Consider the following 18,742-nt stretch of genomic DNA (forward strand, 5'->3'; position numbering starts at 1 on the left):
GGCGAAGCCGTGAGGGGTTGTTTGGTGTGTTGCGGAAGTGTGGAGGAGGTTAGTGAGAAGATGGGTGATGGGTGTTGTTTTGTGAGCGTGTTGATGGGAGGTGAAGTGAGAGGAGGGCAGAAGGTTCAGGCGAGTGGTTTGAGGAGGTAGCATTCTGTTTGTCTGTGTGTGTGAGGAGAGGGCAAGGAAAGGGTTTCTGTGTTTCTGTGTTTCTGTGTTTCTGTGTTTCTGTGTTTCTGTGTTTCTGTGTACGTGCCTGTAGTGAGGCAAGCGCCTGAGGCGTGCGTAGAGGTGTGTTGGTGTTGTAGGGTAGTGTGTATGGAGGAGGAGTTGTGGCAGAGTGGTGCTGCTTAGTTGTGGAGGCGGGAGAGGTGTGTGAGGGGCGCGTGAAGGGCGCGTTGCCGGGCAGGTGTCTGTGATTCCTTCGATAGCTCAGCTGGTAGAGCGGAGGACTGTAGGCTCCCATGCACGGCCATCCTTAGGTCGCTGGTTCAACTCCGGCTCGAAGGAGTGCCCTTTTGGCTCTTGTCCAGGCCACGGGCTGGGTGACTGTGAGCAGACGGCTGCTCAGGGGCCGGCCGTGGGCTGGGGAATTAGCTCAAGTGGTAGAGCGCTCGCTTAGCATGTGAGAGGCAGCGGGATCGATGCCCGCATTCTCCAATGCTTTTCCGTCCCCTTGCCTGGTCATCAAGCCTGCAGCAGCGGGGACGCGTGTCATCCGTACTGGGGGGCTCTGGAGAACCTGCGCAGCGTCTGGGCTGCTGCGCACAAGGACGGCATCCAGTCAGCCTGCGGGCCAAGGGCAGCACGGGCTGGAGCAGGCGGGAAGGGATTCTCCTGCGCCACTAATGGGGCACGCGATCGACGGCATCAAGAGAAGCACGACCTTGTGTAGGCCTCAGTGTGCGAGGAAGACGTTGAGCAAGTGCTGCAGGCTTAGAAGGATATCAAGGGTTGCACGGTTTTTTTCTGAAGCATACGTAGTTTGTATCTTTGAATGGTATTAAATTCATCTCTTTTCGTGTTCAGTTGAGTTTCTTTTCTGTGTTCAAGTATGTGGTTGAGAAAATATAGCTAGGTTCAGAAAAAGGCTACTACCAGGATTATGGTCCTTAATGAGTTGATCATTTATAACCTGGAGTTGAGGTTTTTTTTTTTGTCTTCCATATCTGTTGGGTGATTGTTTAATAATGATTATACGTAGGTTAATGAGGAGTAGTACAGGCCTCAGCATTCATGGTCAGAGATGCCAGGAAGGCATTATTTTTTATATATTTATTTAAATATTTTTAGATGCTTTGCATTTCTGCTTTATATACCCTGTACTATGATGGTTTTAATGAGATGAAATTTTTTGAGAGGAGAGTCAGTATAAGAGATCAGTTTGTTTACTTTATTTAGAATTTTTCTTACTTTGGAAGTTAATATGTAGAGATCCCTCTTAAAGATTACGTTCTGTAGGTTTTTATTGTTTTTACAAAATTCTGTTTCTAATGTGTAGTCTCATACATGTATTGTCTCCATTCATTGAAGGAAAATTTGTGAGGTCCTTATAATTTTTGTCTATCCTAAATGTGTGTTTTCAAACTCCTGAGGAAGACAGGAAATATGCTCTCTCTCTTCATGCTACTTCACTGTCAGTCTGGAAAGCAGAAGTCAATATGCAGTTTAAGTTATTATGACAAAAATTGTTCTAAGGAGTATTTTTGTAGGGAATTGAAGGTAAACAGATCTCCTTTGAAATCCTGCTGATTAAAAGCCTGTTAGCTCTATCTCCTTGAAAATTTGATTGTGCCAAACTCCAAATAAAAACACAGAGATGTACCTCTGTCATGTTTATTAAAAAGTAAATTTTGCCCTGGGCTGTGGTAGTATGATTAATACTGACTTAATTAATAATGGCATGAAACTCAGAATCAGGTATTGCTGGTTTTATACCTTGTACTAAAGATTACCCGTTCAGCAGCAGATTTGTGGATTAGCATAAATTAAATGATAATTAAAGCAAATCTATGAGACTGACTCATCATTTTATCTTGCAAATATTTACAGCTATTCCATTAAAAGTGAATCCCTTTGACATTTCCACTTTAGTTAGAAGCAGTCTTTTTTTTACTATAATTACTAATAAAGATGGATAAAGCACCACTGTCAGTTTTACCATAGATTGTTGTGTAAATCATCTGTATTCATGTTCAGCATTAAATAAAGTTAATTTCATTTTACATTCTTCCATGACAACTCTCTCCTTTGGGGACTAAAGAAAGCTTCCTTTCCAGAAACTTAAATGTAAAAGCAACAAGAAAACATGAGTTTTGATACAGAAGATGGTTTCCGCAGCCAGGCTATACTACAGGGACACAGAAGGTGCAAGTCATGAGTGAATGTGATACTGTAGTAAATTTATCCTCTAGTGCTGTAGTTATGCAAGACAGAACCGTGCAAAATCAATAGTTTTGTTTCTGTTGTGTTAATAGTTTGACCGTTCATTACTGCTACTGCCTCCATTGATCATATGCCTTTTGGGATCAGAAAGAGGGAGAGATGCAATTTGTTCAAAAACACAGAGTCCCAACAAAAATCAAGCCAAACAGTATATGAATAGATTTATTTCCTAACATTTCTTTCAGTTCAAATATATTTTTACATTTGATAGCAAGGTGTGTTGAAGAGAAAGTGCTAATACAGGGCAACCAACAGTGTCCATAATGATGCTGTAATAAAAGTTTTACTATACTTATTAAACCTGTAAATACATGCCTGGCATGTTTTGCTGTCAAGAATATCTATTTCACTCATGACATTTAATGTTCTTTCTCTTTTTAATAGCAGCAGTACAGATTTAAGAGCAAAAAGACCAATAAAGTCTTCTAGCCTTACTTCTAGGTCTTGTTACATGTCATCATGTTGATAAGTTGTGTTTGAGTAAAACTTGTTTAAAGTCTTCCTACCTTCTTTTTCAAAAGAGAATCTGCCAATTCCTTTGCCAGTATGTTTCAACTGTTTATTACACTCACCATTAGAACCAACTACCGTATTTTAAGCTTGAATTGATTTTAGAGTCCATCCACTGGTTTTGGTTATGCCTCTCTTCATAAACCGAAGACCCCTCTCGCACCTAACATTATTCCATTTAAAGGACATTACACATTGTAATCAAATAATCTGTTTTTATTTATTTTATGATAAGATAAACTAATTGAAGTCCTGTCTCTCACTCTTATCCTTGAATCATCCCCTTTGTGCATAGGCTATAATTTTTAATATCAGTAAAAGATGTTAACACAGAAACTGGATGCAGTATTCTAATACTGCACTTTGCAAGTGTGGTCTGCATTCTTTATCATAACACTCTAACCTCTTGTTTGGCTGAATTAAAACATTTTAGATTAAGTGCTCAAATTATTTGTGGGATTAAATTAATGAATTCACACAATCATCAGTATCATATCAGAATCTTTTCAGTCTCACAGACCAAAAAGAAATTGTAATAACAAATTCCTTACTCCAAAGGTTTTACTATTGTGTGGATGCCAGGCCCATAAACAATTTTTGCTAAGAGTTGTGGCAACAGGAAAAAAAAAGTAAATAGTTATGCTGATATTAAGTACCTACTGTCAGAATATTTTGTGTTGCTTCAATAAATTAAACTCATCTGTGGTAAACACTTGTGTAAAAATACAATACTGTGGAGTAAGTATTTTAACTTAAGAAGCAATTTTTCTGTGGGGATAATTTCTGGTTTTGCAGTTTGAGACAATGACTCATAGACGCAAACTCCTCTGTTCACCATTGATTTAACTGGTTGGTAACTTCAGGTTCAACTTAATGATAACATAATATCAATATATCAACTTCTGACTATTTTAGTATTTTGAAGGATGGCAGAGCACTGAATCTCACAAAGGCAGAAGCTAAATTAAACACCAAAAAACCAAACCAAACCAAAACGAAACAAAAAAAACCCACCACCAACTAACCAACTACAACAAAACATAAGAAAATTCAGATAGAATTTGTGAAGAAAATTGTGAAAGAATTGTGAAGAAAAAATCAGAAAGAGAGTAAAATAAGCAAAAAGAAATAAGGAGCAATCTTAAGAATAAATATGTTTTGCCACTGCAAGGTGGTGAATATAGCAATGTTAGCAAACACCTTCAGTGTCATAGTTTTGTATGTTCTATGGAGGGTTGCTTCTTGAACCACACATGCTGGCTGCTGTATACAGCACAAGCTCTGTGGAGAATTCATACAGTGTCTTTGCACAACACTATGGATCTGTAACTATCTATTGTGATGAGATTTTTAAAAGTTGCCTGTGATTTAGACACATTGCAAATCACATCTTACATACCTGTAGGACTTCTTAATCTCGTCATGTGTTGCTCCCTTCTGTAGGGCCAGGATTCCATATAATGCTTCCCCTGATGTTGACAAAGCACGTTGCCTTTGTTCAGCCATGTTAGCAGTGCATTACCAAAGCTGCTAATGTAGAACAGAATTTAAAATAGTACAGGCTACATGTATATGTGGATATGTATAATATTTCTTAGTAGAGGTTAAAATTACTTATATGATTTACATGAAAGTAAAACTAAAATAAAATCTCCTTTAAATTGTTCTCCATTCCTTAAGAGATTTTAAAGGGGTGTTAAAAAGTGGAAAAGCAAAAGAACCCACCACCACTAACAACAACAACAAAAACAAGAAGATAAGCTCTTGCACTATATATATCACTGCTCATAATAAAGATTTGGTGTTTTTCACACTGAATTCAGTGGCTAAATTTTCCACAGCACTAATGTCTGCATGTAGTATTTCCACCTAATTTTATTTGTGTTTATTTTTCTTAAAGTCAGATTCAGTTTAACCAATTATAGGTGCCTAATTTGAGTGATTAAATTTGAAGCTTAGTCAAGCAAGGCTCCCTGTACAGTCAACAGACAGAGATACATGTTTGGAGGACAATTTACCAAGCACTTTATCCCTATTACTCCTGCAGGGTGCTTAGGATGGCTGCAATCCCAAATCATGTGCCTAAAGATAGATGGAATGAATCTGGATCTAGGCAAGTGGGAGAATGACCTCTGTTTTACAGAGTATGGTGTATTATTTATTGTAATCTTATGTATAGAAAATACTTATATCCATCAGTATTTGGAGTGTTGTTTATAGTACAATAATTCGGACAGTTCATGAGCTGCTGATATATTTACCATTGTGACGTTACTTTATAATGTAAGTAAAGGCTAAAGACAGGTTAAAGATTTAGTTCCCTTAGATCTATCATTCATTCCTTCATGTATCTCAGAGGTAAAGAAAACAAACAAGCTACTCACAACTGAATGGCTCTACTACCTACTCATTGTTCATAGTTCATACTTATAAATTTGAAGTTCCAAACATTTTAAAGCAAACCTTGATAATGCTAGGTAATGACATGAAGAAACTCATATAGACTGTAATCTAAAACACCCAGTATAGATACCTAAAATTCATAAAGAGAAAGGTGCAGCTCTTTGATGGCAGACTTGCTACAACAAAACTCTCACCACAACCTCTTAATTTATTTGAATGTTGCACCTTTCTCTAAATGTTGACAAGTGATTACAGAAAAAGCCTAAAAATAAGTTGTAACCCCAGTCATAAGAATAATTTCTAAGAACCTGCTTTGTGAGGTAAGACTACCCACTCTGCTCTTTCACCCTTCTCACTGCTGAGCTAGAAACACTATCTTGATGTTATTTATATATTATTTACTAGGCCACATTTTGGTTCAGAAACTGCCGTGTAACACTTTTAAGCTCTTTAGCTACGTTCAGTACTGAAAAGGAAATCAAATACTGAAAAGGAAATCAAACACACAGACATATAATAAACTGAGTAATTCAGGTAACAAGTAAACGATTTACTGAGCAACTTAAATTTATTCATATTTACTTCGATGTTTTTTTTTCTAATAAGCTAACACACAATTTAGGATCTCAAGATCAGCTGAAGAAAAAAATATTTTCTACTTTTAAGTGTCATACACAAACTATCAAATAACGGACTGAACTTTTGTTTTTAAATTCATAATTAAGAATGAAATTATGCTCAAGCTTATAGGTACAATTTTTAATAAAGGCATGCCCAACACATGTTTAACATAATCCTGAGATCTATCCTGATCACACTGGAACTGTACAAGGCACATTAAGCCTGATAATGCACAAGATAATGCTAGGTAACCATGTGAAGCCACAGCTATACAGGATTATTTTAAAATTCCCTTACATAACGATGATTAGCTACGTGGCAACCCCAAAGCATAAAACAAAATCAAAGTTATGATGAATTTTATTCCAAAGAACAAAAAAGTCATGTATTTTTTACTTTCTCATAAAGTAATTTTAATAACCAGTCAGCTACGGAAATTTAAACTCACTAGCCTACTCAGTCGTTTAGTGATTAATCCCTTTGAAGGTCTAGTTACTCAAAGTTATTGCTTACTTATTTAAAGCAGTCCTATAAAATACTAAAAGAAGAAGGAGATGACACTTTTCTAGAAAAAAATATGGTCTCTGAATTAAGGAAGATAAAGCAGTTACAGTTTTAGTACTACGTTTCTGATGACTAAAATTATTTTAGAATCCTATTTTCAAGCTATGTATTTTTGTTCCAGTAGAACACAGACAAGAGCACCTTGTTTATTTCCTTGAATGAAAGTAAGATATATTAAAATTCTGATAATAATTCCACATCCTAAGAGGATGGAAACCCAGCTAACTTCAACATTTTCTATGCAAATCTTATACCATCCAGGACTAACTGTCTTACGCAGGGGTCCTAATAACATGCCCTTTTTTCTACCGCACCCATAATTCATTTGGATTTGTGCTGAAAAATAAGTCAAGGTGATTCAAGTAACATACCTGCTTCCAAAAGTGACGGAACAGCCTGGCATGTGGAAAGTCACAACATTATCAATTCACTATTTTGATATCTTCATGCCAATGCAATCCAAAGAGAAAGAAGTGCCACCAGAAGCCCTGTTCCACTTAAAACGGCTGCTGCTTTTCATCCTTCACATGCAGGGTTAAACAGGTCAGTGGAGTCTGATTACTCTTTTTGTTTGTTTGCTCAGTATCCAATTGGTTCTCTCTCAGGAAGACTATGAAAGAATAAATAAAACATTCATGAGACAGGCTGATATATCTGAGACCAAAAATATAGCATGTCCATATATTTAGTTAGCTGTTCTCTTTACTCTTGATGTGGTCTTGAATTTGTCCTTTTTTTTTTTTTTTTTTTTTTTCTGATGCAAATATATTAAATTTGTTTAACAATACAACAGTTTTGCCCTAAATTTCACTTCTGAAACTAGTTTATTCAGTTTATTATGTAGTCTCTTTCAGAACAAAATTAACTGAAGACCCTTCAGGTCACCTGAGTTCTTGCAATATTTTATATTAAAGCAGAAGTGAGGTTGCAGAGTCTGCTTCTCTGAAGATATTTAAGGCCCGTCTGGATGCCTACCTGGGCAGCCTGCTCTAAGGAACCTGCTTTGGCAGGGTGGTTGGACCCAATGATCTTTTCCTCAAACTTATATCATTAAAAAGTCTGGAGAAGATTGTAAATACCACTATGGTGTCCTCCATAGGCTGCAGGGCAATACCTGCAATACCTGCCCTGCAGGTATATAGTACCACCTCCACCTCCTTCTCTGAACTTGGTGGTTGCAGGGATGTTTTTCACATTTTTTTTTTCCTCAGTCCTCCCTGCCTTGCAGCATTTTCTTCTTTGTTAAATATGTTTTCCCACATGTGCTACCATCTTGGCTAATGGGCTGTGTCCTGTGGCAGGTCCATTGCAGAGTTCTCTTCCCAGAGGGGCTTCCCTGCAGCCACCCACTACCAAAACCTTTCCACAGACACCCAGTACAATTTTGTATAGACTAAAATTCTGACAGTGGATTCAGGGAGCTCTATAGCCCAGTAAAGTCTGCTTTGGCAAGATTCAGTTAGTGAGTTTGTGCTTGGATTCTACTGGAAGACTTGAACTATCAATCAATAGATTTTTGAAAAACAAGCATAACTAATTATGAACATATGAAAAGACTATTTTTGAACGGAGAAGCAACAATGAAACAGTTGATCAAAAAAAAAGTATTTTTAATGATTTTTAATGTGAAGCATGAGATTTTAACATTTCTTTTGTTCTTAGCTTGTACTTTCTCATAAAGTAATTTTAATAACCAGTCAGCTACAGAAGCCCCATTCTCAATTGCTAAGAGTGTCTATTCCTCAAATTTCAGCTTTGGACAAGGAAAAAGCAAGGCACATTTCAATCTGAAATATGTTTTTCACAGTTATGAGAAATAAAAATAGCATATATTTTCTAGGACATTAAAAACAGAGTAGGTACAGCTAATCCTATTGTGTTGAAAGAACACAATACAAGATTACAATCATCATACTTGATCTCAAACTTTGAAATAACAATCATTATTCCAAAACAAAACAGAACAAAAAGACTTTATAATGGTAAGACAAAATTGAAAGGAAAAATTATAAAAGGAAGAAAATAAAATCACTTTAAGGTTATCCAGATTCTCCGTACCTATATATATCCTATTATCAAAAGAAAGCACCACTCTGCAGTCTTTTCTCATGTGCTATTCTGCGTGAAAACAGCTCCCTCTGGTGTGTTAATATTGCTTTGTAACCTGTGCCATTTTTCTCATAAGCATTCTTGTTTTGTTTGAAGGAATTGAAAACTATATCTGCAAATCTATTTTTTTCCCCTTGTGGATCATAGGTACATATCCTACATGCATTCTAAACCTTTTTTAAAAAAAATCAAACCCTAATGAATTGCCGTAACTCTTTCTTCAGATCAGCTATATAATTTAGAAGAATAAAACATAACATTAAATACCTATTCACGTCTCTCATTCGTTATTACTTTTTGTATCATAACACCTGGTTATCTAATAGCCTACCATGACACCACTATGGCAGGCAATGAAAAACTGAGACAGTCCTTGTCCCAAAAGACCTGTATCTAAGTAAGTCTTACTTACATTTTTCATTTCATTTATATGCTGTGTGCATTTCAAAACAGACAAATCATAACACGTCTGGAAATGCAAAGCTGCATATCAGCCTATAAAAAATTTGACACTTGGCCCAGACTGAGCAGGAGGTCCAGGGTTGCTTCAGAAGCCTACAGCTGCACAGAGCTAGGGGTTGAAGAACTCTGAGTCACTCCAGTCCTTCCACCCACTGCTCCCTCCTTTTCCTGGCTCACAGCAAGTTCAGAAGTAAGAGCCTGGAGCTGAAAGACTGGTAGGTACACATACATGCATGAAAGGACTGGCACCATTGCTCAACAATGGTGTGAATTTTTAGCTTCCAAGACAAGGAAAGGCAATTTTTAAAACCTGAACTGTTTTGTCAGTTTGCTGAATCTGGTGTTGATAATATTGACATCAAAGCACGTAGTAGACATAAGTGGTCAGATAGGCCACTCCTGATCTCCATGAAGAACCTACAGCTTCTGACTCTTTCTTCTAACAGAGACAGGGAAAGAAAATGATTTTAGAGGAATTTGGAGAGTGAAATAAATTAACTTGATGACATGCTTTAGTAAAGTCAGCAGGTGAAGGGAAGTGATCCTTCCCCTGTACTTCAGCACTGGTGAGGCCACACCTGGAGTACTGTGTCCAGTTCTGGGCTCCCCAGTATAAGAAACACATGGAGCTCCTGGAAAGAGTCCAGCAAAGGGCCACAAAGATTACAAAGGGACTGGTGCACCTCTCCTATCTGAAAAGGTTGAGAGAGATGGGAGCCTTCAGCCTAGAGGAGAGAAGGCTCAGTGGGGAGATCATCAATGTCTATACATACATGAAGGTGGGATGAGGTGGGTGCAAAGGGGTTGGAGCCAGGCTCTTTACCAGGCTGTGCCCAGTGCCAGGACAAGCAACAGGCACAAACTGGAACACAGGAGGTTACCTCTGAACATCAAGAAGCACTTCTTTACTGTGAGGGTGACAGAGCACTGGCACAAATTGCCCAGAGAGGTTGGGGAGTGTTCCTCACAGGAGACCTTCAAAAGTGACCTGGACATGGTCCTGGGCAGGCAGCTCTGGGTGGCCATTTGAGAAAGGGAGTTGGACCAGATGGCCTCTAGAGGTCCCTTCCTAAACGATTCTGTGAATTCAGGTTGTATTTTATTACGTTCCATGTCCTGTTTTATGTTACTGTTTGGTAATTTCTAGAATGTCATATAATCATAGAACATACCGAGTTGGAAGGGACCCATAAGGATCATTGATTCCAACTCCTGGCATCACAGAGGTCTACCCAAAAGTTTGGACCATGTGACTAAGTGCACAGTCCAATTACTTCTTAAATTCAGACAGGCTTGGTGCAGTGACTACGTCCCTGGGGAGCCTGTTCTAGTGTGCAACCACCTCCTCAGTGAAGAACCTCTTCCTGATGTCCAACCCGACCCTCCCCTGCCTCCACTTGACACCATTCTTATCGGTCCTATCACTGGTGATTACGGAGAATAGGTCAGCGCCTGCCTCTCCACTCCCCCTCATGAGGAAGTTGTAGGCCACAATGAGGTGCCCCCTCAGCCTTCTCTTTTCCAGGCTGAACAGGCCCAGTGACCTCAGCTACTCCTCATACGACTTCCCCTCTAGGCCCTTCACCATCTTCATCGCCCTCCTCTGGACACTCTCCAACAGTTTAATGTCCTTGTACTGTGGTGCCCAGAACTGCACACAGTACTCGAGGTGAGGCCGCACCAGTGCAGAGTAGAGCGGCACGATCACTTCCCTTGACTAACTAGCAATGCCGTGCTTGATGCATCCCAGGGTACGGTTGGCCCTCCTGGCTGCCAAGGCACACTGCTGGCTCATATTCAGCTTGCTGTCAACCACAACCCCGTGATCCCTCTCTGTGGGGCTGCTCTCCAGCATCTCATCACCCAGTCTGCACGTACAGCCAGGGTTTCCCCATCCCAGGTGCAGGACCCAGCACTTGATCTTATTATACTTCATGTGGTTGGTGATTGCCCAGCTCTCCAATCTGTCCAGATCTCTCTGCAAGGCCTTTTCACCCTCATCCAAGTCTACAACTCCTCCAAGTTTGGTGTCATCAGCAAATTTGCTCAAAACACTTTCTAGTCCTACATCCAAATTGTTTATAAAAACATTGAAGAGGACTGGCCCTAAAATAGGGCCTTGAGGAAACCCAGTAGTGACAATCCGCCAGCCTGATGTGGCCCCGTTTACCACAAGTCTTTGAGCCCTATCCGTCAGCCAATTGCTCACCCATCATATGATGTTTTTGTTTAGCTGTATGCTGGACATTTTGTCCAGCAGGATCTTATGGAAAACTGTGTCAAAAGCTTTGCTGAAGTCCAAAAAGATCACATCTGCTGGTTTCTCTTGATTGACTAGATGGGTGATCTTAACATAAAAGGAAATCAAATTTGTTAGGCAGGACCTACCCCATGTTGGCTGGGAGGATTTTTGTTTGTTTGTTTGTTTTGTTTGTTTGTTTTGGTTTGCCTTTTTTTTTTTTTTTCCTAAATATCCCTCTATTAAGGGAATTCCAAGCACTTAAAATCTAGAAGGCTACAAAGTCTAAAGACTACAGACAGCAAAATGGCAGAAAAAGGCTCCATCAATGTAAGTAAGTAACTGAAACTATTTCAACTGAAATTAGCTCAAACCTTTCTTCACACTTTCTTTACGCTCATGGTGGATGAAGACATCTCTATATTAGTTGTCTTAGATTTATAGCTGCTGTTAGTAACATTAACTGTACTTTCCTTTTGAATCTGAACAGTTTTGTATGGCAGTAAAAGGATGGCTTAATGTTAGCTGCCCATATTTTTCTTTTGGTGGCCTTTAGGTTATCATTTTTTGTTTTTAGAGAACTTTCATGCAGATAAAGACCAGGCAAGATTATGACTGCTCTTAATTAAATTAAGTACTATGAAAACTGGGAAAAATTACTGGGAAAACTTACTGAGAAAGTTTAATGCCAGCAAGCCAATGCAAATGGTAAAAAATGTTTTAAATACATTCACTTTTAGTGGAATTTGTGGAATAAAGGGAAAGATATAGGGATAAGAAAATGAAACTTCCCTTAACATGGAGAACGTTGCTTTTTCCAGCTGTGTAAAATAGCATCAGCATAAACTTCTCGCTTCCCCTTGGCCTTTTTGATTTTTAATCAGGTTGTTTTAACTTTGACTGTTTTATATAACATGTGAAACTGAGCATATTTTCTCATTTTCTTTCCACGCCTGATATAAACATGTAAGTACTTCCTTTCCCCAAAAGTTTCCTAATGTGATTACTTTTATCACTTATTTCTGTGACTTGTTCTGCCTAAAAGGTGGAACACTGGCAAGGATGTTGGGATTTATATTGGTAACTGACCAGAAGTGACAAGATAAAGAACAAAGATGAGCCTGAAACAAAAGCTTTTGCTAGTAGATCACTTTTCTCAGGTGGCAGTCTGAAAAAAAAAAAAAAAAAAAAAAAAAAAAAAAAGACCTAAAACAAGTGAAGCATAAAGATGCTTTACTTTACTTTACTTCAAGTATGGTAGGTTAGTAAGATGAGAGAATGTGTATCCTGAGAAAGGGTGCATACAGTGATAAGGTGCAATTTTTTCACTCTTTTGGTGGGATGTACCTTTTATTCTATATTTGAATATTGTGCTCTGCTGATATTAGCTTTAATAACACCCAGCTGAACAACCTAATCCAAAGGCAAGTGACTAAGTGGAAAAGGATGCTTCTGACAAGATGTGCTGGGTCTCTGGCTCAGGCATGGGGACTGATTTTTGTTAACAAGGGAAGAATACTTCTGAGGCAGCTACATCCCCAAATGCTCTTGTCATTTCTTTTCAGCCAGTTCTGTTTCATATGCCCTACCTGAATTGTTCTGCATGCTACCTGTTAGATATTCAGTCTCCTAAAAAAGAGAGAATCATTTTAAGCACCTTTCTGAGGAATGAGCCTCTTAAGGTCTTAGACAAGCCCAACAACTCTACAGCAAGAAATTACATTCTTCTTACCACATTTCTTTGTTACTGAATAGTTACTGTCATTACAGCTTCAAAAGAAATAACAGAACTGATTTAAATAATATGATTGCATTACATCCATTTTTAAATATATATAGCTATCTATATTGGAAGTAAGGTATTCCATCTGGTAAACCATCTGCAACTCCATCTATTCAAGAAGTAAGCATTCATAAGAGAACATCCATATATTTGAATTCTCTGAACATATTGTGACCTTCTGTTACTATTCACATAGAATATCTCACTTTAAATGTATTTTGGGTTTTAATATCTTTCAACAACTGCACTATTTGAAAAAGTAGCAAATTCAAGAAATGCTCAAATGAACAGTCTGTTGCATATGCACATTACTCGTGCCCTTACCTGGTCAGTTTGACACAGAGAAGTAATCCAGAGATGAAACTTCCTAGCCCATGCAAGTAAAACCTGTTGAAAGGTTTGGTGGACTGCCTAAGTGATATGTGTATAAACACATTTTTTTCCCCTATAAATAAAGGCTTAAAAATGAAGTTTTAAGTAATAGTAATATACTTAAGTTTTTCAACAAGATACTCAGTGGAGTGCTGGGAATTTTGTTTTCATCTGAAGTTTAGGAGAAAGTTCTGTCTACCCTCCCTAATTTAAAATGGAGATAGCCATAACCAACAAAGTTATTGTGGTTTATTGCTAAAGAAGACAAGCAGCTAAGACGTGAATCATACCAACGTGTCTGATGTTAAGTCGAATTTCTTTCTGAAAATCAAAGAATAGGATGTCCCTAGTTTATATAACTTTGACAACTCAGAGATAAGTTATCTGGAACTTCAAGTAAAAGTGAAGTAAGAGAGTCTTCTAATGCCTTACTTAGAAAGAGTTTCTAATTTTCTTTGCAAGCTGCTATAGCACACTAAGGCATTATTCTACTGCTGTTTATTGTAAGTTAACAATCCCACAGTTTTGGTAGCAAGGAAAATTAATACATTTTAGCTACAGCTAGGGATCAGGAAGATTAGCTTGAAGAGCGTAAGTGAGTGCTTTGACCTACTTTTCAGATCATTTTACCAGGATCAAATGCAGAAGCTGCAGTACCACATCTCAGTACCTGCTCCTTAGGAATTCACAGCTGCTTTCAGTCCTCCCCACCAGGCACCACCTTTCTTCAGCACCCGACTATTCTCTCCACTCGTTCCTGCTTCACGCAATTCTCTTAAATAGCCACCCTTGCAACACCTCCCATAGTTTTTGTCTACACAAACTCATTCCTGAAATCCCCAGCATAGTCCTCGGTTCTCTCCTGGTACCTGTTTTCTAACTATTCTCTCCCAGTTCCTTCACGCTGGCTCCTCACGTAAATAATTCCCAGGAGGAGGGAATGCTGTGGGGGAGATGGCAGTCAGTAGTCATCTCTTTTTGAAGCTTCATTAATCCACACGCAGGATTTATTCCCCTGACATGGAAATGCTCACTTAACTGATGGCTGACAAAGGTAAATTCTTTTTAAAGTGCTGATGAGTAACTGTCTTAAAATCCTCCTATCTGGATCCAGAAGGGAATGTCTGTTGAGTGGCTGAGTTAAAAATCAAGATTTAAAGCAATATGCAGTCCCAGGACTAGCGGAATTACAGACTAAGGGATGAGAAGATCAAGTCTTGGATTTTTTTTCCCTTTTCACTTTTTTTGGTGAAATTAAATGTTTCCTAAAAAATAATTTAGTTAGCATAAATATTTCACCAATAAAGTAAATAAGCAAAAACACAAATATGAATTCTGTTCTCAGCATAGCAAGTGTAGAAAAAGAACAACTGGAAATATTTCCTAGTAACTCAGCAGACTAATATTTCAGGAAATTAGTAGTTTAATTGTTAACCACCTATCACAAGTGTTCTTAGGGATTTTTTTCCCCCTTATTATGACAATATTTTTCATCTGGAAAATACTCAGAGCTGAAGCTTAGAGTATGAAGCTGTATGCTTACAGTTGGCTTAACTGGCTACCAACAAAGAAGTGGTCCAAACTTGCACTGAATATATATATATATATATCTTTTCTCTTTTAGTATTCAGTTAAATCAGCTTGCTAGTCTGACTCATTGCATGGCTGGCATCGTTGCGAGAGCTGATGCAATGGAAGTGGTGACCTCACACCTTTTCGACAGCATTGTGTCTCCAGGTCACCACAAAAACGCCCTGTAAAAATGATATACAGGTCTGAATGCCACAAAAGTGTGAAGCACAAGTAAGTGCTGTTTAATTAAATCGCAAGAGTTGTGAGAATGGGTACTCCTCCCAGCTAGCCTGCGGCTACACTATAGGCCGATATTTCCAGGGCTTCTGCTGGCAAATTTACAGTGCCACGGGAGCGTGACGCCAAGTGCTGCTCCAGCTACAATGCTCTCTGCCTGTTCAGTTTGCTCAGACAAAACTTGGGCACCAGCGGGGTGACTCCTAGGCCAGGCCTCGCTCGCCCACTTGGCCCTAACCCCTCGTGGCTCAGGCGCTGCGTCTTCCTCCGCAGCCGGCGCGAAAGCACGCAGGCAACCAAAAATCCTCACGGAGCGCTGCACTAATTTGACAAAAACGTAATCGCGTGCCCACACCCGATCCAGATCAAATTTGTACTGCTGGGTGATGTGGCATGGCACCGCTCCAGCGGTAATGATGGCGGAACCACAGCGCCCGTCTGGGGCCGCTCCGGCAGGAGAATTGCCGGCGCGGGAGGCGGCTGCGGCCTATCGCCGTGCACACAGCTCGTGGAGGATCTCCAGGACCTGCCCCGATCCGCACGGCAGCAGCGCACCCGAGCACGCTGCCAAACCACCTTTCTTTCTGCCCTCGGAGGAGCTGCTGGGTTAGGCTCTGACTGAGAGAGAGTTAGGCAGGGGAAAAAAAAAAAAGAAAAGGAAATTACATGTCTGAGGTTTTTCTTTCAGGCAAGTCTCTTATGAAAATAAAGGAGTGTACAAGTGTCTTTGTTTGCCTGCCAATTTTTATAAGAACTAATTAAGACCAAGGAGAGCTTCATTTTCCTATTTATTTCATACCGAGAAAAGCTAATGAATTTCGCCTATTGATTATTTTGCAGCTGCCTGTTTTAATTGGATTATGATTGAGAAACAAAATGCGAGGGTAGCAGGGGTGAGTGGCCAGCGCTGCGGGGCGTCTGCCGGAGCATGGCCACGCCGTGCCAGCAGCCGGAGGCTGATCAGGCCGCGCCGTCTCTCTGTGCAGTACGAAGCCAGCTCCAGAGCCAGGGCTGCTGCTCCATGGCTGCTTTTTTCCGAGTCTGATGACTTACCTGTAATGAGGTCAGCACCTTTGCACAGGTACAGAGTGCCGGCATTTCTTCCCTTGCTCAAGAACACCGCACTCTGTTCAACTTCGTGACTTGCCCGTTGATGGCAATCGAAAATTCAGGCTTCAGGTCTCATTGATAATGGCTATCAATAAATGAAGAACTACGCGTTACCAGAAAGCAAACTTTGGCAGTAAATATTCACAGCCCTTAGAATAACTCGTATTTCTTAGTTCAGGCAAAGGAATTTATTATATCAAAAAGTCCCATGGACTTCATGGAAGAATCATACAGAATTCAACAAAGACCTTTATGGATGATATGACACCTACAAAAAAACTTTGTTTCAGAATATATATATATATATATATTATTTTTTTTTCATTTACCTTTGATTCAAAAGAATCCTTTTTGCATATTTTGGTGAGAACCCAGCCCTGTGTAAATCAGTGGCACAGCTCCCAACTGAGATAGACAGAAAATAAGCACCCAACCATTTGCAGCCCTTATTTATATATTTTTTTTCTATAAATTACTATACGTGACTGGGGAACCTAATGGGTTTTACTCACAAATTCTACATTTTTTTTTTTCAGAAGTGGGGGAGGATGATTCACTCTAAGGGAGGCGAGGTTCTTTTTTTTTTCTTTCATTAGGAAAAAAAAAATAATAAAACAGCTCTGCAAACTTTTGCATGCTATTTCAAACCATTATTTCAAAAGACTTCACAAATAGTGGGAATTCCCAAAGGTGATGTGTAGCACTTGAGCAGGTAAGCTACTTTGGAAAGCGTCTTTGGGAACTAGTGCAGCCCTGCTGCCCTTCACATAGCACCCGTCCCCAGCCAAGGTGAGCCAGCTCAGGCATGAAGCTTCGTAAAAACCTCTCAGATGAAAATGAGATGATCTCTGTACCGAGAATGACAGCTCTCTCTCCAACTTTGCACTGTTACATGCTTATTCTAAAATAGCAAGCCTTCCTGGGTAGCTAAGCAGAAGCCTTCTCCTTACAGTCGATGTTAGCCACCAGCACCCTCTGGCTCCCAGCACATGCACAGTCTCTGGCACAGAACTGGGAAATGCTTTGCTGCAGAATGCACGTTGTATCTGAGCTGGACAGAATCCATGTTATGTATTATGTATTATAGGACTGTTGCTAATAGTCTTAATGTTCAGTGTATGCTGTTAATGTTTGTTCATATCGCAACCTCCTCTGCTGGTGCAAGGCACCCGACTTTGTCATCTTGCATCACAAAACATGGTTGTCACAATTCCAAATACACAATGTGCAAATAACAGATTTCAACAATTCTTCCTTTTCCTATTAGCAGTGTTTAAAAGTAATATTTAGATTAAATTAAGATTTTTAATTAATTTAATGTTACAATTGTATATAAAGCAATGTTTATTCCCCATTAAATAAGTTTGCACAACAAACAGTGTTTCTTTTATTCCAAGTTGTTTTTAGAATGATCTGCTTCATGAAATATTTCTGCAGATGGACATTCATGCATATAGACATGATGAAGTGACAAGAAAATGAAAATATATCTGAAAATTGAATGACAAAGCAAGTATTTGCATTCATACAGCTGTCATGTTCAGGAGCATGACTCCAGGCTGTGCATTTTTTCCCATATCTTGCAATAAAGCTTTCACTTGTAATGCAAATTATATTGACTTGCAATGTATTCGTGTTACTTATGACTTCCAACAAATGAAATACAATTCTCCCATTATCTGGGAATTGATTATCTTGGCTACAGACACAATGACATATAGTTTGCCCACAGATCATCCTGTTCAAGGTCAGCTGCAATGGAACAAATATTTCAACAAATTAAGCTATTTGGACCTTTTGGTTCTTGAATCTTTGTGCTTTTCAATAAAGTATCAGGATTGTTCTTTAGGGATATTATGCTATTTTTGTCCTTTTAGAAAAATTACAGGTATTTTAGGATTTTTTTTTCCTACTGATTTCTGCTGCTACTACTACTACTATTATTATTATTATTATTATTATTATTATTATTATTATTATCAACAATTCACCATATAAGTAAAACCTCCTTAGGTTTTACTCATACATTTGAGCAGATGTCACAGTCTCCCCCATTTTAGTTATTCTATAAAACATGCGGGTTTGCCACATTTTGAACAATTTGAATACGAGTATAATTACTCTGTTTATATGTTTTAGGCTGAAAATGTTTAATAAAGAATTATATTAAATATTCAGAGTCTGAGGTGAGATTAAATATTATAAAAGTTGCTTATTTGGTTAGGCCTATACTTGAAAAGAGTAGTCTACAGACTTCTAGTCATGTAATTTAACCTAGAAAAACGCTGACGTGGTATTGATTTATGTAGATTCAA

At 38.8% G+C, this 18,742-nt stretch overlaps 1 protein-coding gene and 2 non-coding genes across 3 annotated transcripts in view; 2 read left to right on the forward strand and 1 right to left on the reverse strand.

Moving 5' to 3' along the window:
• The window catches only part of DNAJC5B (DnaJ heat shock protein family (Hsp40) member C5 beta), a 42,698-nt gene extending 38,226 nt beyond the window's left edge, over window positions 1-4,472 (reverse strand). Inside the window, exon 1 of the mRNA XM_027452295.3 lies at window positions 4,355-4,472. Coding sequence (XP_027308096.1) covers window positions 4,355-4,461 — 107 coding nt within the window. The 5' untranslated portion in view covers window positions 4,462-4,472. The remainder of the gene's footprint in view (window positions 1-4,354) is intronic.
• On the forward strand, window positions 422-510 carry TRNAY-GUA (transfer RNA tyrosine (anticodon GUA)). Its single transcript is given in 2 exon segments — window positions 422-458; window positions 475-510. It is a non-coding gene; the product is annotated as a tRNA-Tyr (tRNA).
• On the forward strand, window positions 588-660 carry TRNAA-AGC (transfer RNA alanine (anticodon AGC)). The gene has a single exon. It is a non-coding gene; the product is annotated as a tRNA-Ala (tRNA).
• Window positions 4,473-18,742: the final 14,270 nt, after the last annotated feature.

This window comes from Anas platyrhynchos, chromosome 2 (genome assembly GCF_047663525.1).
Source record: "Anas platyrhynchos isolate ZD024472 breed Pekin duck chromosome 2, IASCAAS_PekinDuck_T2T, whole genome shotgun sequence".
Classification (NCBI taxonomy): domain Eukaryota; kingdom Metazoa; phylum Chordata; class Aves; order Anseriformes; family Anatidae; genus Anas; species Anas platyrhynchos.